This window comes from Schistocerca nitens, chromosome 2 (genome assembly GCF_023898315.1).
Source record: "Schistocerca nitens isolate TAMUIC-IGC-003100 chromosome 2, iqSchNite1.1, whole genome shotgun sequence".
NCBI lineage: Eukaryota > Metazoa > Arthropoda > Insecta > Orthoptera > Acrididae > Schistocerca > Schistocerca nitens.
Window position 1 is genome coordinate 505,135,530 of NC_064615.1, and position 26,634 is coordinate 505,162,163.

Here is a 26,634-nt window from a genome sequence, read left to right on the forward strand (position 1 = left end):
TATTTCAGACAGCCTTCTGGCCGAAAATTTGTGTGTTTAGTACTCTTTTTGTCGTGCCTGTCTGTGACTCAAAATCTCCGCTGTATGGTGAGTAGCAACCTATCCTTTTCAAAATAGTACCTATTCATTGATGACAACAAAGAATTTTGTATGACTCTGATAAGGGGCAGCTAATTATCAGTAATAACCATTCCACAAAATACAGTGATCCATATTTCTATCATGCTGAAAAAATGGGGTGATCTGAGCCTACTGAATTTACCTGAGCTGCATATATTGCAAAAACAAAATACTGCTTGCATTACTAAGGAACTGTTTATCTTGGTGTGTTATTGGACAGCCGTTTTTCAATCTTGAATCATATAATTATGCCATGACAAGTTTGATAAAAATCAATCAGTTCAGTAGCAGTGGAAGAGCACTACTCAGCTAGACGGCAATAACGGTAGAGCTCCTGTGCAACATCAACACTCTCAAAAAAAAAATGTTTGCAACACTTGCATATCTCTGAATGTGTCTGGGCTTAGATTCAAGGAAAGAAGAAAATAAAGCAATAAGCCATAAGAAACTAAAAATAATAATAATAATAATTGGGAAATAAAAAACAATAGCCAAAGACAGTCTGCTGGAATGCTTACATCTTTGTACAGCTGTGAAATTAAATCTACCGCACTGTAACATTTAATACCATATTACTTCTCCTCTGATATCTGCCCACAAGTATATTGAGACATCACTGTTCATGCCTGTCCGTATCTTTGATAATGGTCTCCCTGAGGTCATCCTGTGAGTGAGGAGGGTACCGGTGATATTGCACTATAAGTTTCATATCAGCTGATATCACAGGCCATTCTGTTCACTTGATTGAAGACTCCTGAGGAAGGTGTTCATGAGATGAGAACAGGGTATTTGTGCGTTATCATCTTGAAAGGAGAATAATAGCCAAAATGCTGATCCTAGGACTGAACAATAGGTTGGAGGGTCATATCCTGATACAGCATAGCTCTCAAATTACCCTCAGAGGTAAGATACAGCACGCATATGTACATCATAATAGTCAAAAACATTAATGACTCAAATCCCTGTTGAATGGCGTGCCTAAGACAAGCATTGGTGCCTGGCCAACTCCACATTCTTATATGATGATCATCTGGCATTGAACACATCCTGCACTTACTGATAAAGAAAAAACACTGGTGCCATTAATCCAGGTTCCAGTCTAGATATCCCTCACCTACCTTCTTCACGCACCACAGTGCTGAAGGTTAGTACTGTTGATCACAAAATGTCTGAAGGCCAAATTGGTCCTGTGGAGGCCATCACATGCGGATTGACACAGCCCTTGCAGTTGCCTCCAAAAAGGCAATGCACAATTCTGTTACATTCTCATCAGGATACTTTAGATTCATATGTAGGTAGTGACCAACAGCTGGAATGGTTAACTGCAGGTGACCAACATGAAGCACATCTCCAACTTCTCAGGTCTCACGATAGCAGTTCAATGTTTTAACGACATAACATGACAATGCACATTTCGTCTCCGCTCAAAATGACCATTCGAAGCACGCTGACAGACTTTTCAGATTGTAGATGTAGCATAGTCTACAGAACTGCGCTGAAGGTACAAGTTTATTTTTATCTTCATTACACAGGTGTCTGTACGTACCGATTTCTTTTACTTGAAAGAGTATTGAGAAAGATATTGAGAAAGAGGCTTCTGATCAAAATAACACAAACCGTGAAACTTTTGAGTGTGGTGCAAAAGTTTTTTTTAATGGTTTATATGAAAAACAGTACTGGTGCAAAAACACACCCTGCTTCATGCTGTAGATGATGTAAATAGTCAGACAAAATACTTTTGACACAGACCTTACTTTGCATATCATGGCATCTATCAACATTAACAGAAATATCAGAGAATGGCCCCTTTTTTGAACATGTACAACGTGGCATTGTATTAAACACCTTCTCGAGATCAATAAAACATTCATATCATGGCCAGTACTTATCTTCAAAGTAGGCACACTTCGAAAACAGATTCAACAGTATCGCTGCTTCTTCAAAATTCCTAGTAACTGAAATTTTCCTATTGAGTGAGATCTTTCTGTCAGATATTCTAATCAGCTAAGCAGCAACCTTGCAAAAACTTTCCCTACTCTGCTGAGAAAAGATATTCCGCAATAAGATATTCTGCGACAAGACCTGCAGTCTCAAGTACTTCATATATTCTTGCAAATAGAACAGATCTGGTCAGATGATCTTAAATTGTCAGGAAATTTCTCTCTCTTCCACATTTTCTGAAAATGTCCATTCACCAAATACTGATATCGGATTCCTTCACTTCCATATCTCAGGATTACTCCAAGAAGTTCATTTTCACAAAGAGTCTTTCCTGCATTAAAGTTTTCAACTTCCTGCAGCATTTGTGATTCATTAAGTCATTTAGCTAACAACTCTAGACACCACTTTTTACAATTTTCCTCCTAGTAATGGCATGTTCACGGTTCAGTGCTGGCTCCATAAGAAGTATCCACTTCTTAATATGCATCTGCAGTTACACTCTGAAAGCCATCTTTCACTGCACATTGAGGGCTCTCCATGTACCCCTGGTATTCCCACAGACCCCTTTTTTTCTGTTTCAGTCGCAAATAGTGCATGGGAAGAACAAATGCTGGTAAGCCTCTGCATGAGACTGACTGTCTCGAATTTTATCTTTGTAGTATATCCACGAGAAAAAGATAGGAGGAAGCAACATGTTGGGCGAATCTTCTAGAGATACACATTCTAGTAATTTTAATAGTCAATCGCATAGTAATGCACAATACCTCTCTTGTTGCAGCTGCCCTTGGAGCTAGATGGGCATCTTCCTGACACTTTTGTGCTTCCTGAATGAACTCATAATAAAATTTGCTGCTTTTCTTGGGATATCCTTGATTTCCTCTACCAGTCCTACCTGTACTGGGTTCCAGATTTGGGATAAGCACTGAAGTATTGGTTGAATGAGGCTTTTGTAGGCTACCTCCTTCATGGGAGGGGACTACACTTCCTGAGGATCCTTACAATGAATCTCTATCTGGCATCTGCCTTTTGGATGATTAGTTATATGAGATCATTCAAATTAAAATCATTCCATATGCATACTCCCAGACATTTAATGGCTGTGACTGTTCCCAGTGCTTGTTCTTAACATTGCTATTGATACTTGTAGTCAAAGATGCTGTAAGAATCTTCTGATCATTGATTCTCCACTTTGCATTAATTTGGTCAAAAATATCAGGCCTGTTTGTAAGCAGATCTGAGACGTTACACTCACAAGATGGTTCTGCAATTAACTGCTCAAGGTAATTTGCAGATAAAGTACTTAGAATATCATCACATGAATCCCTGTGCCTACCATCCACCCTAATCATGTCTCCACATCTATAGCTGGTAATATAATAATAAGCACATAGGACAAATAAATTAGCCTGTCCCAGCAGATATAACACTAATAGCACATAACATAGCCTCTGGTGCCAACAACTGTCTAAATTTGATGAGGATGAGAGTTCAGCTAAAGAACGTCTTGATAAATAAATGCCAAAGAGCTACGAAATTATGAGGATGTTTTCTGATACATTTCACCTACTGCTCTAACCATAAACATTTTCTGTAGGATTAAGACTGGGTCATTTAGTGACCCAGTCAAAGTGCACCCCCCCCCCACCCCCCCCTCCCACTCATAAAAAAAAGATTACAAAACCACTTCTGGCCTGAAATAAATACTCCACACACAGAGTTAAACACCCATTGGGCCGTTGGACCTTAGCACACGCCTCCACTCAACTGATGACCAGTTTCTGGGCCACCAAAGATGTGCAGTTCTATGTGCCACTGTGAGCAAGGTACCTGACTACAAATATACATCGCATACATAGTATTTGCCTGGAAACCGGTTAACAAGGATCTGTGTTTACTGGCATCGGCACTTTTGTCAAGTTTGAAACAGATTGTCATTGGCAAGGTGCGATACTCATCCTGGCTGATTAGAATATTCGCACAAACACTGTAATTATAGTCTTTAGATGGCATTACAAATGTTGGACATTCTGAATTGACACACCAACAAACAGAGCAACTCAGCATGAGGTCACAGGCACATCCAAATGTGATACATCCTCTCCATTATTCTGTCATTTCTTCACACTGATTCCATATAACCAAATGACAAATACAAACCACGTCGGCAGCAAGATATCATTTACTAAAAATGTAATAAAGAAAATAATCAATTATTGACAGTACAGTGTGAATGGATAAATAAAAAATCTTCTCACCAAGCGATGGCAGGAGAACACGCACACAAATAGCTTTAACTTGCACAGGCTTTCGGAACCAGTGGCTCCTTCTTCTGGCAGAAGAGTTGAAGGGGGAGGAAAAGCACTGGAAAGGTTTAGGAGAAGGGGTACAGTTCAGAGAAGGTCACCCGGAACCCCGTGTCAGGGGAGACTTACCGGATGGGACGAGAAAGAAAGACTGATTGTAGGGGACTGTATCAGACAAAATTTGAAAACCTGAGAGCTTAAATGTGGAAGACTGAATACTATGCAAGACAGAGATTACTACTAAAACACCATGTACGAGTAAATAAGAGTGAAAAGATAAGTGCAGTGTATGTAACAGAGGTGGGAGGGGGGATGGAAAACAATAGTCAGGTCAGGAAATGACATGTAGAAAAGTAAAATGGAGTGAAGAAAGGAATAGTTGCTGTGAAGAAATGCTTAGATGGAAGGAATTAATGTAAATCAAGGCCAGGTCAGTGGCAAGAACCAAGGACATGTTTTAGTACTAGTTCCCACCTGCGGAGTTCTGAGAAACTTGTCTCTGGGGGAAGAATCCAGATGGCACGTGTGGTGAAGAATGCACCAAGGTATTGACGGTCATGTTGTAGATCATGCTCTGCAACAGGATATTGTGTGTTGCCGGTATACAGCCTCTGCCTATGCCATTTATCCTGACTGATAACTGGGTGGTAGTCATGTTGATGTAAAAGTACGCACAGTGTTTACATAACAGCTGATATATGCAATGTGTCATTTCGCAGGTAGCTCTCCCTTTGATAGCATATGTTTTGCCAGTTACAGGGCTGGAATAGCTGGTGGTAGGAGGGTGCCTAGAGCAAGTCTTACAGCGAAGACAGTCACAGGGTTAGGAGCTCTAGAGTAGGCAAAAAGGTGCAGAAGGAACATAAGGTCTGACAAGGACACTGCAGAGATAGGGAGGGCGACGAAAAGCTATTCTAGGTATGGTGGGCTAAATCTCAGATGGAATGGATCTCATTTCAGGGCATGATTTTATAAAGCATAGCCTTCTTGAAGTAGCTGATTAATACATTCAAGACCACGATAATAGTGATTGACAAGTGGTGTGCTCTGAAGTTGTTTTTTGGAGGGATCAGCATATTGGATGTGATGGCTCAGGAAATCTGTTTTTGAACTAGGCTGTAGCAGTAATTACACCCAGTGAAGATTTAGGTGAGAACAGTGGTGCACTGCTTAGAGAGTCTGCATCCTAACAAATATCTTTGCCTTGTTCGCCAAGGCTGTATGGGAGGGAACATTTGACATGGAAAAGATAGCCACTGTAAAAATGTAAGTACTGTTGTTTGTTGGTAGGCTCGATGTGGACGGAAGAATGTAGCTGAAGATGAGATCACCGTCAACGAAATTCAGAATAGGACCATGTACAATTTAACTGGGAGAAGGTATTTAGATATTCCAGCAATTTTAATAGTTCAGCCTCACTATGAGTCCATACAACAAAGATGTCATCAATGTATTTAAACCAAACCAGGAGCTGAAGGCTTATTGATCCCAGGAAAGCCCACCTCCAAGCAGCCCTTGAAAAGATTGGCATAGGAAGGACCTATCCTGGTTCCCATCGCCATGCCTCTGATCTGTTTGTATGTCTGCCCCTCAAAAGCGAAGTTACTGTTGGTGAGTATAAAGTTGATTAAGGTAAGCAAGAAGGATGTCATAGGTTTGGAATCAAGTGGGTGTCGACTGAGGAAATGTTCAGCATCAGCCAGACCACGTATGTGTGGGATGTTGGCATAGAGGGAGGTGGCATCAATGGTGACAAGCAAGGTGTGTGGTGGGAGTGGGAGGGGCACAGATTTCAGATGATCAAGATAATGGCTGGTATCTTTGGTATAGGAGAGAAGTCTTTGTACTATAGGTTACAGGTGTTGACCAACAAAGGCAGAAGCCAGCAATTATAGGATGGCCAGGATCACTGAGTTGTGGATCTTAGGAAGAAGGTACAGGGGTGGGTGTGGTTACGAAGTCCTATGGATTGAGGTATAAGTCCTTGTTAGGGGCCTGAGGTTTTTAGGAGGGACTGCAGGTCATTTTGAATCACAGGGATAGGATCTTGATGGAGATGCTGTATGTACAGGTGTCAACAGCTGGCTTAGACCTTCACTAGCATACTCCTGTTGGTCAAGTACCACAGTGTTAGATCCTTTGCCTGCTAGGAGGATAATGATGGACTCATCAGCGTTTAGGGAATGTAGAGCCTGGAGTTCTGAAGAGGACAGGTTAGGGTCATGTTGTAGGGACCTGAGGAAAGGTTGTGAAGTGATGCTAGATGTGAAGAATTCTTGGAAGGCTTGTATGGGATGATTCTGAGATAGTGATGGTGGATCAAGTTGGGATCATGGTCAGAACTGTTCAAGGCAGGGTTTGTTGTCAGGTTTGCTGTTGGAAAGGTTTTGGGATTGGGTTGCAAAGTGGTATTTCCAGTTGACTTTATGTGTAAAGGAAAGTATGTCCAAAGGAGCATAGTTAAATGCTGGTTAAGTGCTGAAAGTGAGACCCTTGGCTAATATAGATAATTAAGTGGGGGGGATGGCAGTGCTTTGGGTGAGAGGTTGAAAACACGGTACTGTTGTGACTGGTTCTTGTGATTATGAGTTATTACTGATCTGGGAAGCAGTGGTGGAGTTTGTAGGGTGGCCAAGCTTGCTTTGTAGGAGAGGAGTGGTGGTTAATGGTGTGGCTGTTTGGGGAGCTGCTGAGGGACAGGAAGGGAAAGACCACTGTTGAGGCAGTTTAGGAGAAGGTGGGATAGATTTTTGTGGTGAAGTCTAGCATGTTGTTGCAGTCTGAAGTTGGCTTGGTGAATGATACCATCCAATAAAACATGATGGGCAGATAACTGAAGGGTTCTGTATAAGGAGAGAAGTCTAGTGGAGTGGAAACTAGCAGATGAGGCATATAGGTCACAAATTAGTCAGATAAGTGCAAGAGATTGTTGTATTTGAAACTGTGACAGAGCCTGGCGTAAAGCAGGATTACTTCCACAGACAGGGACTTTCAATATTAGGCCTTTGGGAGTAACTCCAAGGGACAAGCAGATTTCAAGAAACAATGTAGGACCTTAATTTTGATAGTGCAAAAGCATGTTTTCGTAAAGGAATGGATGTAATATGTGATGGGATTCACCATGGCAAGAGAGAATGGTTTGGAATGTTAGAAATGGTGGGAGTGGCAAAAAGGAGAGGCAGAGGGTGGAAAAACATAGAAAAATAGAAAAGAAGCAGGGGAAAAATTGGAAAAATCAGAAAAATTTGCACAAAAAGTCATTAAAACAGACAGTGTTTAACAAGAGGCATTGAGTGTGTGAGAATTTCTCATCAGAAGAGTGGTCTATATGAGCCGAATAAATGATTGGAAAAGAAAATAACTGATAGTGAAAGTTGTGAAAGGAGATAAAATTTTAAAAACTGAGCAGACAGAAAGGTTTAGTTTCTACAAGCTTTTGAAGCCAGTGGCTCCTCCTTCTGGCTGAAGAGTTGAGGAGGGAAGGAAAAGGACTGGAGAGGTTTAGGAAAAGAGGTACAGTTCAGAAAAGTCACCCAGAACCCCGGGTCACGGGAGACTTACCAAATGGGATGAGAAGGAAAGACTGATTGTTGGGGACTGTACCCGATGAGAAGTGAAAACATGAGAGCTTAAAGGTGGAAGACAGGTGAGTACGCAAGACAGGGATTACTACTAAAACTTCACGATCGAGGTAATAGGAGTGAAAAGCTAAGTGCACTATATGTAACAGAGGTGAGTGGGGGGACAGCAAAAAAAAAGACAGGTCAGGAAATGACAGATGCAGAAAACTAAAATAGTGAAGAAAGGAGAAGTTACTGTGAAGAAACGCTGAAGTGGAAGGAATTGACATAAAATTAAGGCCAGGTGGGTGGTGAGAAGAAAGAAAATGATGTTGTGCTAGTTCCCACCTGGTGTTTGGGGAAAGAATCCAGATAGCAAGCACATGGGGTGAAACAGGCACCAGGGTCATGACTGTCATGTTGTAGAGCATGCTCTGCAACATGATATTGTGTGTTGCTTGTATACAACCTCTGTAATAACTGGGTGGTAGTCATGCCGATGTAAAAGGCTGAACAGTGTTTACGCAACAGCTGGTATATGCAATGTGTCATTTCACTGGTGGCTCTCACTTTGTTAGTTTTGCCAGTTACAGGGCTGGAATAGGCAGTAGTAGGAGGATGCTTAGGGCAAGTCTTGCAGTGGGGTCAGACACAGGGACGGGAGCCATAGGCTCATAGGATAGAGAGAGGGGTGCAGCAAGAGCATAGGGTCCTTCAGACTACAACAACATGCTTAACTTCACCTCAAAAAGCTATCCCACCTTCTCTAAACTACCTCAACAGTAGTGTTTCCCTTCCTGTCCCTCTGCAGCTCCCCAAACACCCACACCATCAACCACCACTCCTCTCCTACAAACCGAGCTTGGACAACCTTCTTAACATCCTGTAGCCTTCACCACTGTCTCCCAAACCAGTAATAACTCATAATCACGAGAATCAGTCATAACAGTACCGTGTTCTCAATCTCTGGTCCAAAGCACTCCCCCACCCCGAATTATCTGTATTATCCAAGGGTCTCATTTTCAACCCTAAACCTGCATTTAACCATAACCTGACACTGAACCCTGCCACGAACAGTTTCGACCATGATCCCAACTTGATCCACCACCACTACCTCAAAATCACCCCTTAAATGTCTTCCAAGAATTCCTCATATTCAGCAGTGCTTCACCTTTCCTCAGGTCCTTACAACAAGAGGCTGGCCGAAGTGGCCGTGTGGTTCTAGGCGCTGCAGTCTGAAACCGCGAAACCGCTACAGTCGCAGGTTCGAATCCTGCCTCGGGCATGGATGTGTGTGATGTCCTTAGGTTAGTTAGGCTTAACTAGTTCTAAGTTCTAGGGGACTAATGACCTCAGCAGTTGAGTCCTCTAGTGCTCAGAGCCATTTGAACCTTACAACAAGACCCTAACCTGCTGAACTCCAGGCTCTACGTACCCTAAGAGATGATGACTCCATCATTAGCCTCCCAGAAGACAAAAGATCTACCATTGTGGTCCTTGACCAACAGGAGTACGTTAGTGAAGGTCTACGCCAGCTGTCTGACACCTCTACATACAGCATCTGCTATCATGATTCAAACTGACCTGGAGTCCCTCCTAAAAACCTCAAGACCCTCACAAGCCCTTATACCTCAATCCGTAGAACTTCTTATCCCACTCAAATCACACACTCCCACCTCTTACCTTCTTCCTAAGCTCTACAAACCCAAACATTCTGGCCATCCACATTTGGGAGGACAATGGTTCAAACCAGTGTCCGGCCATCCTGATCTACATTTTCTGTGATTTCCCTAAATTGCTTAAGGCAAATGCCGGGATGGTTCCTTTGAAAGGGCTCAGCCGACTTCCTTCCCCATCCTTCCCTAACCCGAAGGGACCAATGACCTCACTGTTTGGTCCCCTCCCCGAATCAACAAACAAACAACAAACTGGCAATCCTATACTTGCTGGCTTCAAAGCACCCGCCGAATGTACATCTGCCTTAGTTGATCAACACCTGCAACCCATAGTACAAAGACTTCCCTCCTATATTAAAGATACCAGCCATTAATTAGGTTGTCTGAAATCTGTGCCCATCCCACTCCCATCACACACCTTGCTTGTCACCATTGATGCCCTCTCCCTCTATATCAACATCCCCCATGTACAGTCTGTCTGCTGCTGCACATTTCTTCAATCAAAAACTACGTAATTCCAAACCTATGACATATCTCTTGCTCGTCTTAATCAACTTTATACTTACCAACAATTACTTCACCTTTGAGAGGCAGACATACAAACAGATCAGGAGCCATGCTGTGGGAATCAGAATGGCTCCTTCCTATGCCAACCTTTCCAGGGGTCACATGGAGAGGGCTTTCCTGGAACACACAACCCTTCAGCCCCTGGTTTGGCTTGGATAAATTAATGACATCTTTGCCTTATGGATTCTTGGTGAGGCTGACCTGATAAAATTCCTGGAATCACAGAATACATTCTCCCAATTAAATTCACATGGTCCTATTCCGAATCCCATGCCACTGATCCTCACAGAAGGCCAGCCAGCTACATACTTCCATCCACATTAAACCTACTAAAAAACCAACACCACTTACAATTTGACAGTTGCCATCCTTTCCATGTAAACATTCCCTCCCACACAGCCTTGATATTCGAAGCAGATTTGTTCAGATGCAGATTCTTTACAGCAATACCCCACCATTCTCACCTGAGCCTTCACTGGATGTAATTACCCCATCAGCTTAGTTCAAAAGCAGATTTCCCGGGCCATCACAACCTATCCAGCTACTGCTGCTCCCTCCAGAAAACAACTTCGGAGCCCACCACTTATCAGGCAGTATTACCATTGTCTTGACTGTATTAATCAGCTACTTTGACAATGCCATGACTTCCTAAAATCATGCCCTGAAATGAGATCCATTCTGTCTGAGATTTTGCCCACCACACCTAGAATAGCTTTTTGTTGTCGTGTCAATCTCTGCAACATCCTTGTCAGACCCTATGCTTCTTCTGCACCCATCTCCCTACACTATGGCTCCTAAACCTTTGACTGTCTCCATTGTAAGACTTGTCCAAAGCATCCTCCTACTACCACCCATTCCAGGCCTGTAACTGTCAAAATATATATTATCAGAGGGAGAATCACCTATGAAATGACACATTGCATATACCATCTGTTACGTAAACACTGTTCAGCTTTTTACATTGACATGTCTACCATGCAGTTATCAGTCAGGTTGAATGGGCATAGGCACAGGGTGTATACCAGCAATACACAACATCCTGTTGCAGAGCATACTTCCTACAGACACCAGTTTCTCAGAACTCCCGCAGGTGGGAACTAGTGCTACAACATGTCATTGGTTCTTGCAACCCACCTGCCCTTAATTTACATTAATTCCTTCTGTCCTAGCATTCCTTCACAGTAATTAATCTTTTCTTCACTCCATTTTAATTTTCTACACCTTTCATTTTCTGACCTGTCTATTTTTCGTCATCCCCCCTCGCACCTCTGTTACATGCAATGCACTTAGCTTTCCACTCTTATTAACTCGTGCATGATGTTTTAGTTGTAATCTCTCTCTTGCATACTGTCCTGCCCTCCACCTTTAACCTCTCAGGTTTTCAAATCTTGTCTGATGCAGTCCCCAACAATCAGTCTTTCCTTCTCATCCAGTCTGGTAAGTCTTCCCTGTCCTGGGGTTATGGGTGACTTTTCTGGACTACATCCCATCTCCTAAACCTCTCCAGTCCTTTCCCTTCAACCCTCTTCCTTCCTCTTCAACTCTTCTGCTAGAAGGAACCAGTGGCTCCGAAAGCTTGTAAAAGTAAATCGTCTGGCGAGCAGAGTTTTTATCTACCCATTTACATTATAAAAATGTAATAAGTATTAAAAGCATTATTAATGAGCCTAGTGTGATGAAAACAAATGGTAATATACTGAATCAAAAATATGAAGGATTATTTTATATATTAATTTATTTTCCATGTGGAGATATTCCCATCAACAATGTAAGCATTAGAATCAGTATACACACACAAGTTCATAATCCATTTTGTGAAAATTTGCATCACAAAGAGCTTCCTCTGTAACTGCTAATTAATATCTCTTAAGTTAGTGCCAGAGCAGCATTACATGTATTGAAATGTATGGGGTGTAGCTAGGAGCATTCTTAACTAATAACAAATATCATTTCATTGACAGTCAAATTGTCAACTTATAAAAATAAAAACATCAAAAATGGAAGATAATTGTAATGTGTAATTCATTCAAGGAGAAATAACATTCAGGAACAATTTAGCAATTTAGTGAGCATATTTCACTCTGTCAGACTTATGGAGGCTGAGGATTGATAATAACCATCCTTCGCAGTAGAATATCTCTGAGAAAGATGAAGTGTTTCCACCAGCTGTTCACCGAAGTGAAAATTCTCAAATATCTGAAAACAAAGTAGTATCCATTTCAGAATGCAATAATACACAATGAGGACTGAATTTTGAACTTTGAAAATCTTAGTATCAAATAAATAAGCAAATATTTTTCCACCACAAAATTAAATCAAGCCTACTGAAACAGGCTTTTAAACTGATCAAAGAATTTTACAGAAACTACCTCAATGCCTGTGGAAGACAAAAGAAAAGTAGAAAGGTACCAAAAACCCATGCAACATTGACATCAGTCTCTTCAAAAGATTCTTTGAAAAAGTTACTGTTTTTACATAAGAGCACCTACTCACTAAATACCAACACTACAAGAGCAGGGCTGACAGAACATACAGAGAAAAACAACTTTTGACTGCCGGTTAAAACAATTCTGACTACTCTGAGTTATGTTTATTCCCTGCATGCAAAGCTGCATTGCTGAGTTATGTATTTTGATTTAGAAAAATCATTTGCTTTCCCCCAAGTTGTGAAAAAGACATAAAATTTGAAAAAAACTGTGATTTCTTGTGAACTGAGAATAGAATTTATCATAGTTTTGTGGCACTCACTGAACAGAACATTTTTTTTATTTGAGGGGAAGGGAGGGGGATGTATTGTAGCTGATTCCGTTGTTATCTAAAGAGCAGGAAAGAGATAGTTTGCCTTTCACATTATGAAACATTTAATGCTGCAATCTCTATGTCTGTCACAATGTTCTGTACTATTGAAACTTATGCTTATATTAATTAATGACTTGTATTAAACATAACAAATGGTCCAACAGATTTTTATGACAGTGTCATAGATGTGAAGTATCTGGACAACATACTTAATGAGACGCTAAATACAACAATGCACACAACAGGACACACACTAATTTAGTTTCAACAAATATGTATGCCATAGCCGGCCTCTGTGGACGAGTGGTTCTAGGCGCTTCAGTCCAGAACCGCACTGCTGTAATGGTCGCAGGTTCAAATCCTGCCTCGGGCATGGATGTGTGTGATGTCCTTAGGTGAGTTAGGTTTAAGTAGTTCTAAGTCTAAGGGACTGATGACCTCAGATGTTAAGTCCCATAGTGCTCAGAGCCAGTTGAACCCATTGTTGTATGCCATATCCTGATCAGTGAAGCTGAAGAATTAAATCTTTGCACCTAATAACAAACCCAAATTTTTGTGGAAGGTACATATTAATGAACTTTTATAAAAATGTTATACAGCCATTTTCTTTATCAGAATGAAGGTGTCTGTTAGAAAATACATCATCTTTCATTATTGTCACAAAAACTTTAGCATGGTTCAACCAAAGTGAAAATTAACTTCACAGAGTTTTTGGTGTTCCACACTAAATGATAGGTCATTATACAAATGGCTGACAGATGATTCTTTGGTTGGGACAATAGATGAATAGGTCACTGCACCTACTAAATAAGTATGATGTTCAAAATGAGCTTTGGGATGAAGACCATCTTGTTTTACTTAAAGTAAATATTTTAACATCAACCATATGAAAAAAAAAAAAAGTTTTGATGGTACTGTTCTGAATGCATCAAGTGATTTGCTGTTATGGTATAACCATGGTGTATCTATGTATTTGCTATTATGTACCTGATGCACTCTGCCCAAATTTAAACTCACAGTATCTGATACCATATGTAGATAAATATTTTCCATTCATAAAACATGACACCGATCGGCAGTCAGTATAAAGGTCTGAAAGACTTATATTCTTCTCATGGGAAAAGCTCTGCCAAAATAATTAAAATCCAAGAATAAGAAATTGCAGCACCAGTAAGAATATGAACTGGGTAGTTCTGTTGATAATAATGCTGTAACTGTAAGTGTTTCCGACTCACATTAGTCTGTTACAAATAATGAATAATTTTACACCAACCTTCAGTACTGCTGTTGCATCAAATGATTCTCTTGGTTTTTGTTTCTTTTTTGATGTTTCAGTTTCAGACACTCCTCCTTTGTCCTCACGAAATAATGTGTTCATAACAGTTGCATGCAATTTGACTTGTTCATATTGCTTTTGCATGAGACCTATGAAGAATTCACTGAAGGTAGTATAAATGCAATATTAAATGTAGCAAAGTAAGTATACTCTGTCACTAACTACATCACATACTCTACATATAACTGTATTACGTGTGAGTAAATGAACGTACTTATGAACAAGAGGATTGATCACTACACGCAAATAGAAGAGATGCTAAGCACCAGATTCACAGCTATTAGGCTTTTAGAGGTTTTTTAGCAGGTTGATATTCTATTCCAAGTATTTATCTGCTGCTCACTCTCTCTTCCACTTGGTGAGTTGTGATCTATCCTCTTATACTTGCCTTGTAGTACTGTGTTGCACCAAGATCTAACAATAATTTATAGGCATGCTATCAAAGTAAAAAATAAGTTATATGAAAACATATGCTTCCAAGGTTATTATTACTAACCTCTGTTTGCGAAGTATTCTACAATACTATCTGCAAGCTCCTGTAGCAGGTATTCAGAACTCCCTTCAACTCGAACCTTACCATACAGAACATCCACCTCTGCCGGATCATCATTCATGTACTCAACTCCAGTCATACATAATTTCAAAGGCCGCTTTCCAAGAAGTGGGCTGGAATTATTTTTGATAAATTTTTGCAGTTATTCACATGCTACATGACACTATAACAAATGTTTTATAGAAATATGAAACGCTTATGCTGATTCACAATTTTAAGATGACTTGATTCTCAAGCTTTTTCAGTTTCAATTAAGAGTTTATAATTACATTCCATGAATTACATTCAGTGAAACCCAGGGAGTTGTCTCCAAGGTGCCGAAAGAAGAAAAACATATAAATTTTATTTATGTTCAATACAATATTATGATTAAATTAATGAATATTATAACATGACTTGCTAATATGAAAATACTCATTAATACCCATAATTTGAATAAAAGGAACTGAACTACAGAAAATCCTTTAATACGTTCTTCATTGTACCTTTATTATCCATCACACATTTAATGTGCTCAGCATATAGGAGAGTACATGTGTTACCACATGTCTGATTACTTGCTGTCTTTATCTCCAGCTCTTGAAATTTTGTAAATTTTGTTTTTGGCCATAGAATTAAATACACTACTGGCCATTAAAATTGTTACACCATGAAGATGACATGCTACAGATGGGAAACTTAACCGACAGGAAGAAGATGCTGTGATATGCAAATGATTAGCTGTTCAGAGCATTCACACAAGGTTGGCGCCGGTGGCAACACCTACAATGTGCTGACATGTGGAAAGTTTCCAATTGATTTCTCATACACAAAAAGCAGTTGACAGGCGTTGCCTGGTGAAACGTTGTGATGCCTCGTGTAAGGAGGAGAAATGCGTACCATCACGTTTCCGACTTTGATAAAGGTTGGATTGTAGCCTATTGCAATTGTGGTTTATCGTATCGCGACACTACTGCTCTCGTTGGTCGAGATCCAATGACTGTTAGCAGAATATGGAATTGGTGGGTTCAGGAGGGTAATGTGGAACGCCGTGCTGGATCCCAATGGCCTCGTATCTCTAGCAGTTGAGATGATAGGCATCTTATCCGCATCGCTGTAACAGATTGTGCAGCCACGTCTCGATCCCTGAGTCAACAGATGGGGATGTTTGCAAGACAACAACCATCTGCATGAACAGTTGAATGACAGTTGCAGCAGCATCACAGACAGGAGTGCCTGAGATGGTGTACTCAACGACGAACCTGGGTGCACGAATGGCAAAACGTCATTTTTATGGATGCATCCAGATTCTGTTTACAGCATCATGATAGTCGCATCCGTGTTTGGCGACATCGCAGTGAACGCACATTGGAAGCATGTATTCGTCATCGCCATACTGGTGAATCACCCAGCGTGATGGTATGGGGTGCCATTGGTTACACGTCTCGGTCACCTCTTGTTCGCATTGACGGCACTTTGAACAGTGGACGTCACATTTCAGATGTGTTACGACCCATGGCTCTAACTTTCATTCGATCCCTGTGAAACCCTACATTTCAGCAGGATAATGCACGACCGCATGTTGCAGGTCCTGTGCGGGCCTTTCTGGATACAGAAAATGTTTGACTGCTGCCCTGGCCAGCACATTCTCCAGATCTCTCACCAACTGAAAACGTCTGGTCAGTGGTGGCCAAGCAACTGGCTCGTCACAATACGCCAGTCACTACTCTTGATGAACTGTGGTATCGTGTTGAAGTTGCATGGGCAGCTGTACCTGTATATGCCATCCAAGCTCTGTTTGACTCAATGCCCAGGAGTATCAAGGCCGTTATTACGGCCAGAGGTGGTTGTTCTGGGTACCGATTTCTCAGGATCTATACACCCAAACTGTGTGAAAATGTAATCACATGTCAATTCTAGTGTAATATATTTGTCCAATGAATACCCGTTTATCATCTGCATTTCTTCTTGGTGTAGCTATTTTAATGGCCAGTAGTGTATAATCATGCTTTTTATTGTTTTTTGTGTTTGCATATTGTTAAAACATGGGAGTACTACAAAAATACATATGTATAGGCCACACGCAGAACTGCAGTTTGATGGGGGGCAGGGGGTGGTCTCGGTGCGTGGTTCCCATTTGAGTTAGGAACACGAGGTAAAAAGTTTTTGCTTTGCCCAGACTAATGGATGTATGTACAGCAAATCGAATGTCTGTCTTACTGTAGTTATGTTACAGTTCATTAAGCAATGTTTGAATGACAAACCGGAGTTGGTGCCCAGCCAAAATTGTGTGAATTGATTAAATCCTTTTGCAAAAGATTTTAATTGGCCTGAAATTAATGCTCATCTAATGGCACTTCAGATTTTTCATGCAAAAACCATCACTCTCGTTCATATTCAATGTGCAGAAACAGTCACCCTTAAATAATTCCAGACTGGAGGAAGACTGATGGTTCAAATTTAGTCTACCAGTGTAACAGACCTTGGTCTAAGATAAGTTTTAGCTGTTTGAAAAATCGTGCTTCATTTGGATTTTACATGCAAAAACCACAATTTTCTGGGAGGTTTTTGAAGCACACCAGCTAATGGCACTTCAGATTTTTCATGCAAAAACCATCACTCTTGTTCATATTCAATGTGCTGAAACAGTCACCCTTAAATAATTCCGGACTGGAGGAAGACTGATGGTTCAAATTTGGTCTACCGATGTAACAGACCTTGGTCTAAGATAAGTTTTAGAAACCACAATTTTCTGGGAGGTTTTTTGAAGCTCACTACTTTAAACTTGTACGAACCATTTCAAACTTTCCACAAAGATAAATAAAAGGACAAAGCCAGAATTCTTGTAACCCAACAATCTTTATCAGTTATCAAGATATAATGGTTTGAATTCGAGATAAATGCAGCGCATAAGATTCGTTCTTATATGAACTGAATGCATGGAAATGATTTGAAGTGGGTCAAATAAATAAAAAAATGCATTCTTATGATAAACTTGCTTTCAAAAATGTAGTTTTATTTATATTTTACTTGCAAAAAACACTTTTTTGAGAGTTTTTTTTAGGTGCGCCACTTCTGTGTTTTAGACTTGTGCTTATTGGTTCAAATTTTGTAAGAAGGTTGACAAATACGTGTAATTAATGGTCATCCTGTGGTCTTGTGAAAGCTTTACTATTGTCACACAACAGTCTAAAGTTGAACATAAAATGCAAGTAAAATCTGGTTTACAGCAAATTGCATGTGCTGTGAGAGTTTAAAATGATACAGATGATGATAGAAAATATATTATTATGGTAATTACAAGAAGTGTTTGCAAAAATATTTCATTGTTTCGATTTTACATGCAAAAAATTACATGCCTGCAAGTGGAACTGTTTTTTTGTAGAAATGTGTTATGTTTTAAGCACCGCATTTGCTTATAATTAAAAAAAAAAGAAAAAAGCATATTATTACAGTTGATTATTGTTTCACTGATTATATGTTAAAGATTTATTCACCAGTTGCTTAAAATTATCAAAAAATCTTTGGACATGCAAAACAATGTATGTACCAAACAAGAATTATGCCCAGTCCTGAACAAAATGATATACTGTTTGATCAAGCACTTAAAGCTTTAATGACGACCATACAGAAAATTAAACTAATCCAAAAATTGCTATAAAAATAATTTTCATAAAAAAGTCACATTATTTCTAAACAGTAGAAAATGTTTTACTGTGTTTTCTTCAAAGACAACTATGCTATCTTGTAGAGAATTTATTTTCAGACAAAACAAGCTTAAGTTTGTCATTTTTCATACAGGATTGAAAAGTTGATAGTATATTGCCATGCATACATTGTTTCACATTTGTTCTGCTTATTTCAGCCAACCTATTATTTCCTGTTTTCTTATTGTTTAGATTTTCGGGTGAAGTTGCTAGAAGCCAGATAGAGGGACTGCATGAAGCATTAGTGATGTACATTTACCACTCCAGTGATTGGAGTGCTTCTCGTGAGAGAATTTCGGTAGCCATAGGGTTTTTAATTATTGATTTTGGTGTAGTGAGAAGTTGGGAGCCTGCCTTGTGGCTGAACCTCCCAGGCTGCCAGCACTTCTATAGACTGATCTTACCAGTGTCGTTAAACAACACACTTATTGCAGTAACACAAATGCACAACATACACTGAGGTGACAAGGTCATGGGATGCACATATACTGATGACGGTAATATCAATTACACAAGGCACAAAAAGACAGTGCATGGGCAGAGCTGTGAACTGTACACAGTTGAGTCATGTGAATAGGTTTATGAAAAAATTATGGTTGCACAGTGGAATTAACAGACTTTGAAAGTGCAGCTAGATGCATGGGACATTCCATTTCAGAAATTGTTAGGGAATTCAATATTCTGAGATCAACAGGGTCAAGAGCATGCAGAGAATACCAAATTTCAGGCATTACTTCTCACCACAGACAGCGCATTGGATTGCATTTCATGCCAAAATTATTCACGTGAGTTTTTCTAGTGGTGGTTTTTTAATTTTTGTTATTGCATACTTTAAATAAACAATGACAAAACTTGCGAGATTAGAGACAATAACAAGATGTGTGCTCTTCAGCAGTTTTTTATTTGTTGCACAAATTGTTCAGCATTCATGTAGTGCACAATTCATTACATTTCCACCCTTTTTCTAGTTTTGTTTCAAATGAAACATTTCATTTACACTATCATCTGGGAAATTTTCAAATATTTCAAAACAATACATTCATTCAGCTGATAGGGAAGGTAAATTTAATCACAGATCCATAGGGTTCCCAGTAAGATGGGTATACTTTGGTCCATCAGTTAATTCGTAAACAGGTTAAATCCTCAACTACTTAAATGATCAAATGAATTGTCAAATAAATTAAACTGTCAGCTCGACAAATCACTGGATGCTGAAGAGCAGGCCTATCCTAGCGCACTGTTGCTCGCATTTCGTCATTGATTATAAAGCTACTTTCACATTTCACAATGGCCAACTGTATCTTTGTCTGCGTATTATTTTGTACTATTTCATCACATGGTTGGTGGTCACATGTTTCTTATGGGTTACTTTGTAACTACTTTTAAGAAGCATAATAATGTAGTCTCATGCTGTTGTTTAATTAGGCAAACACGTTTTGCTATCCAAATGCCACCTGACAAGCAACCTTCTTTAGCAGCGGTATGTGGACACAGAGAGATTCACATTTTTTTCCTATGTTTCAAATCTGCTACTTCACATGAACCATATGACCACCTCTTTTTTTGTACAACAATTCTACATTTTTGTTTGCATCATAAGTTTATATATGTAATATGGTCATATTCTATAAGTTTATCTACATAATGTAAACTATTTACATACATTATCATCATAAACTTCACACAGTATTTTCATATTTTGCTCAGTATCAAATTTATGTTTGCTGTTATTTTGTGCACTGTATTAAGTATTTATGGTTGTTTTTCTTATGTTTGTGTGTACAATCTCGTGCAGATATGAATAAAATATGTGTAATTATAAAACAAAAAAGTAAAAAGAAAACAATAAAAAAATTAAACACAATTTTAAATAAACTAAAAGATATACAACAAAATAATAAAACAAAGACTCTCCCATGGGCGTGTGACCTTGACGTGGTGTTAGTTACCACGCTACAGCAGCCTAATGTCAAAGGCAGAGCAAAATTTAGGAACCAGAATGAAAACTGCTCGTATAAAAAAAAAAAAAAAAAAAAAAAAAAAAAAAAAAAAAAAAAGTGAATATGTCCTGGGAAAAGTTAAGGATGTAAAAGGAGGAAAGTAGCTTTTCGACTTATATGGAACCATCAAAGACATTTAAAATCAAAACATTTTTAAGTCTTAGCACTTTTTTATGAGTTAACCCTACGTCCTCAGTGCAATGAGCTCTCTTAGCTGCAAGGTACTGGCACACATGCACCTTATATTTTATAGGCTAAAGCCTCTCATCCTGCACCCATAATCCAAAAGATTCGCCGGCCATAGTAAACATTACATAATATCGTAAGGCTGAAGAGCATACATGCAATAGATAAAAAAAGTTTAACAGGAGATAAAATTTCTGGGGGTGGATTTGTTCATGGAGAGACATTAAAAGTAGCTTTTGATTTCTGGTTGGGGGTTGATTTTTTTCCATGAGCGACCATTTCTCCCAGACCCACCCCCAGTTACATGTATGGTGATGCATGTAAGAACAAATACACAAATTTTTGTGCTTCTAGAGAGTGGAACGAATCCACAATAGGAAATACCCAAGTTGGATGACATGATGGATGTTATACAACAATACATCATGTATCATGTTACTTTACTTGATATTATATACTATATTACATGACATGGGTACTAATCCTAATAAGTAAAAAAGAGCAAATAAATGTTTTGATTTAAATACCTTTGAAGCTGCCACAGAAGTCGAAAAGCTAGCTGAACAGCTGTGAAAGTAACCAATACTTTTAAAGAGTTGTCCTCTACTAACACCAGACACACACCCTTTTTAATATTTATGTATTTTGAAAATGTTCTCTCTATTAGTCAAGTTTTCTCAAACATTGATTCTGTAATTCATTAGTGAATCAGAAAATACTAAAGTCTTCATTTATAAATCAGCTTCATGTGCAATAATTTGCAATGCAAATGTATCTGAACTACAGCATTTCATCAAGTGTATTGTGTGGGTTTTGCAAATAATGTTCTACAGTTTTAACCCCAAAAAAGTTAATGCTATCAACTGTCTGAGCATACTACCTTTGTATTCTATGAGAGAGACTGAGCTGCTTGCAGTGACTCCTGTCTATTGTACTGCTTGCCTCCGGCAGCAGACAATGTGCAATATACTTCCGTAAAAGTGAACTTTATTTACCATGAAAAACTTTGTTACAAGTTATAAACTGTCAAAAGCTGACAATGATGAAACTTCTTTACAAAAAAATTATGAAAAATATTAATTAAATGTGTCGTGACCTACAAAGAAGTGTTATATGGGAAACTAAGATCTATTATCATTGTCATTCTTAGAACAAATGCTCTGATTTTTTTTTTTTTTTTTTTGTTCTTCTTCTTTGATATCTGATGTTGTATCATGAGCAGGCTGGAGGCCAGTTGTGATTTCTGTAAATGTAATTTGGTAATTTCAAGCACTGGATGAAATTTTACCTAATTTTGTACTCTCTTATTGTGGTATTGTAGTATTTGCTTACCCCACCAGCCTTAAGAAATGTCTGTGAATATTTTAAATAATGCGTGAGAGGTGCAGATGTTATTCATATTGTTGTTGGAAATCTTTAAGACAAATGACATTATTTCATTATCTTTCTGGACTAATTAATAATATTGAACACAGACTTGTTTAAAAAAACAATAACCCTAATGATACTCCTTCAGAGTGGATAGGTATTTTGCTTAATTTCAAGGAATTTTATGTAAAAATATCATGCTTGTGTATGCTGATAGAATCTGTGGGAAAGATGTTTTATCAATACTTAAAGAATGCAAATATTTATCGAGAGAAGTTTAAAATATTATGAGATGGTATGTACAGTTGTTCACGCAAAGAAGTAACCCATGATAGCTGGATATTTTATTAAAGAACTTTTTTGGTATTTAATAAAAAGATAGCCTTGAGAGCTTACTAGTCAGAACTTATAGCCCTACCCACCAAAGATATTTTAGTGCCGTATGGTTGTAGTTTGTGTATGTAGATGAGATGTAGTTTCTGATAAAGCAGATGAACAATTAATAGGGTCTTACCACTTAAGAGAACTGCTGTTATGTAAGTGCATGCTGCTTCAATTTAAAGAAAATTTCAGAGGTAAAGATGACCTGCATTTTGACACATTCACGATCCTCACACATTGTTTTTAGTATATATGTTACCGGCCAAACCCAATTTTAGAATGAACTAGTTTCGCCTAGGTCAAACTCGTTCATCCTGTTACCAATAGGATACAACAGTTTAGCCTATGTCGAATCAGTTCATCCTAGTTAGAATTTACATGCTTTAGGATAAACTGGTACGTCCTAGTCTGAACTAATTTTGCCTAGTCAGATCGTCATGGATGAGCCTTCGTGTAGTGGGCAAGCCAATCAAAAGCTGTGGAGAGAAAAGTTTCTGGAGGAAATTTTGAAGAGTGGAAACAAAAAGTCTTCTCATTATAATGTGTTATCAGTAGACGAATATGCGGATTTGGTTAAACAAGTAGAAGACGCAGAAAAGTTGGAAAAAAGATCATCGTTACAAAAAAGAAGACTGAAATGTTTGCTGTTTTGAAAACTGGCGATGTGAAGAAACTCACTGCACGATGTGAAGGGAATATAAAATACTTTGTTCCAGTTGATGAACTTAATGATGTGATTGATGCAGCTTGTGTAGCTGTGGATCATGGTGGTCGCAATAGGATGTTAGCAGAGACATCAAAAAAATATGCCAATATCACAAAGGGAATGATATGCCTCTATTTATCAATGTGTGATGTTTGTCAACAAACAAAGACAAAAAAGAAAAGAGGGCTAGTTTCAAAGCCAGTTCTCCATTCGGAAATGAATAGCAGATGCCAAACTGATTTGATTCATTTCCAAGCACAATCAGATGGGAATTTAAAATTCATTTTAGTTTACCAAGACCACCTCACAAAATTTGTTCTCCCTCGTGTGTTAACATCAAAGAGGGCTGAAGAAGTGGCTTATCATTTGAATGACATATTCCTAACTGCAGGGGTGCCGTGCATTCTTCAATCTGATAATGGCAGAGAATTTGTCAATAATGTTATAAGTGGACTCGCAAAGCTTTGGTCAGATCTGAAAATTGTGCATGGAAAACCAAGGCACAGCCAAAGTCAGGGTTCTGTTGAACGTGCCAACCAATACATTGAAAATATGATAAGTTCTTGGTTAAAGGACAACAATTCGATGAAGTGGTTAGAAGGATTAAGGTATGTCCAATTCATGAAATATTGAGCTTACCACTCTGGCATAAAACAATCACCTTACAAAGCATTATTCAGAATCGAACCTAGAGTAAGACTTTCCACTTCCTCGTTGCCTCAAGAAATCATAAATGATATTCAGGATGAAGATGACCTAATGAAGGCAATTGAAGATGATAGCAATACTGAACAGTACGAAGACAGCAATGATAACATTATGAAAATTGACACAAACGACATTCAAAATGCTAGAAAAATTGTGAAAGAAAATCTAAGAAAAACAAGCTAATAGAATGAAAGCTTCCTCTGAAAAATCCCATCCACCCGCTGACATTGGAGACAATGTAACCATACCTATTCCAGATGTAGATAAAGGCAGAGGTGACCTTCGAAACATAATTGGACTAATACTTCAAAAGACTGATGAGGGCCTCTACAAAGTTGGCACCAAACATGGCGTACTTCAAAAACATTATTGCAGTTATAATTTTATTAAAATATTCCAAATTTTTTTGTAATAAAATATTAAAAAATATTTGTTTTACCTTCTTTTTAATTTTTTAGAACTGATTTCGACATATGCATTCAGAAGTTTTTAGATGTGGAAGATATTAACCAGGATATTGAAATATCTTTAAAGACTGCAGCCACAATACATTGTTGGATCAGGGCAATGCAGTTGCAAGAAAAACTGTACAACAAACAAATGCAATTGTAAGAAATACAAACTCTGCAATTGTAAGTGCCACCAAAGTAAACCTTGCAAAAATAAGTAAATAAGCAAATTGCAGATAAGGTGATTTCTGTGGATGGATGGATGTAAGTTGATCTAGTGATAGATGTGAAATTAAAGATTAGTTAATAAATAACTTTAATGCATCATATTGACTATTTTATTTCTATTCCTTTATTCAGTTTACTTTGTAAAGCTTATGGAAAATACAAACAAGGTGAAATTAGTTCAGACTAGGATGTAGCAATTTATCCTAAAGTATGTAAATTCTAACTAGGATAAACCGATTCGACCTAGGCTAAACTGTTTCATCCTATCGGTAACAGGACGAACGAGTTTGACCTAGGTGAAACTAGTTCATCCTAAAATCGGGTTTGGCCGGTAACATATATTTTGAAAGTTTCACATAACAAATTACGCAAACAATATTAAACTATGCCCACGTCCAAAGATTTACTTTACACAAACAAGCTTTATCAGATTCGTACAATACATTTCACAGTGTGTGCATGTCTTTACAATACATTAATACAAAAACACAATTCATATAGACAGACATTCTACATGTCACGACATGGCGCATACCACATTTGGCGCCCAACATGAGGCTCACAAGGCACTTGTATTTACTGCAACACAATATTTGTTTTAAGTACTAATGTGTATTGTATTTTTCTTTCATGTACTCAACAACCAAAGATCAGGTACTTCAACAGAAAGTAACTTGGTTACAGCACTGACTATAAATGCTATGCCAATGCCAGCAGTCAGGAATGATTTTTAACCTTACTCTTTGCCAAACTTGATGAGAAAGAGAAAGAGAGAGAATGGATAAGGGAAGAGAAAGATCGAATTAAGGAGAAGGAATGAGATGAGAAAGACAGACTTTTATTGAAAATGGTAGAGGAAACTATTAAGTTGAGCAAAAAGGAATGTGAAGAGAAAGACTGAATTAGGGAGAAGGAATGCCAAGAAAAGCAGTGTTTAAACAATGGGAAAGGAAAGAGAAAGAGAGAGACAGAGACCGTGCTTTGCAGAGCAATTACATAAAGTACTTGATGCGTGTGATGAATGTATTATTGAGCAGATCTCTGAGGAGATGAAAAAGATAAAGCTAAAGGTAGATGAAGTGCTCACTAAAACACTGGACTTACCTGAGAAAGTGAACACACTTGATGTGAAACTTGAAAGCTTGAGCGAAGCTCACAAATGCTTAGAAAAGAATGTTAAGAGCGTAGTAAAGACGGTAGATGATTTAACTACGAACTTCGAACAGAAAATAGAGACAGAGGTAGCTGCTGCTCTACAGTGTTTAAATATTACTACATTTCAATTCTCTCCCATGTAACATGCGTGATTTGCAAATACAGAGGACGGACGCACAGAAAAATGTAGATGTATGCAGCAATATTGTATAAAATGTTATCCCTTGTACCAGCCATCAATAAGGCAACATGCTAATTCAAAACAGGCAATATGAGAATGTTGGTAACACCCAGCTGTGGCTCACACCTCATGCTGTGAAAATCATATTGTTGTGCTGCCACAGTCAGCTGCTGCGGTACCAACACTAACTCATTTAAAACATGAAGAGACGTTATTGAAGCACCACCACTTCCAAATGTTTATTGAAGAGAAAAAAACAACACATCCTGTCATTTTTATTAAAGGTTTTTGAAAGGTGGAGTGAACACAAAAAGGTGCAATTTGTCACTTCTTTCAAAATGGGAGATGGCGTTCTGGGCAATGGAGACAGCGGATAATTGCGAAACTTTTACCGAATTTCAAAAGGCATTTTTAGGTAAATTTTGGTCTAAGTCAGCCCAAGGGCATCTTCGTAAAGAAGTTCACAATCTGGAAGTATACAACCCATGTCAGGGAAACCTATGTAGGTATTTTTAAAAATATTTGAACAAGACACATTACTGGGATGAACCGATGTCGGCAAGGCACAGTCTAAGAATTCTGAAAGGTAAATTTCCAATATTGATTAGGGAAAAGTTATTCCATATTCCAGACACTGATCTGGACTTGTTTATGGCTACAATTGATTCACAAGACTTGATTCAAGACGATGCAAAATAGAATGAATCACATGTGAATCAATCAAATGGCTA

The 26,634-nt window shown here is 38.6% G+C and overlaps 1 protein-coding gene across 1 annotated transcript in view; it reads right to left on the reverse strand.

Annotated features, from left to right (window-relative positions):
- Positions 1-11,914: 11,914 nt before the first annotated feature.
- The window catches only part of LOC126236477 (activating signal cointegrator 1 complex subunit 1), an 87,977-nt gene continuing 73,257 nt past the window's right edge, over positions 11,915-26,634 (reverse strand). The window contains exons 6-8 of the mRNA XM_049945815.1: positions 14,799-14,968; positions 14,240-14,391; positions 11,915-12,363 (exon numbers count right to left, since the gene is read on the reverse strand). Of these exons, the coding sequence (XP_049801772.1) occupies positions 12,244-12,363; positions 14,240-14,391; positions 14,799-14,968 (442 nt within the window). The 3' untranslated portion in view covers positions 11,915-12,243. The remainder of the gene's footprint in view (positions 12,364-14,239; positions 14,392-14,798; positions 14,969-26,634) is intronic.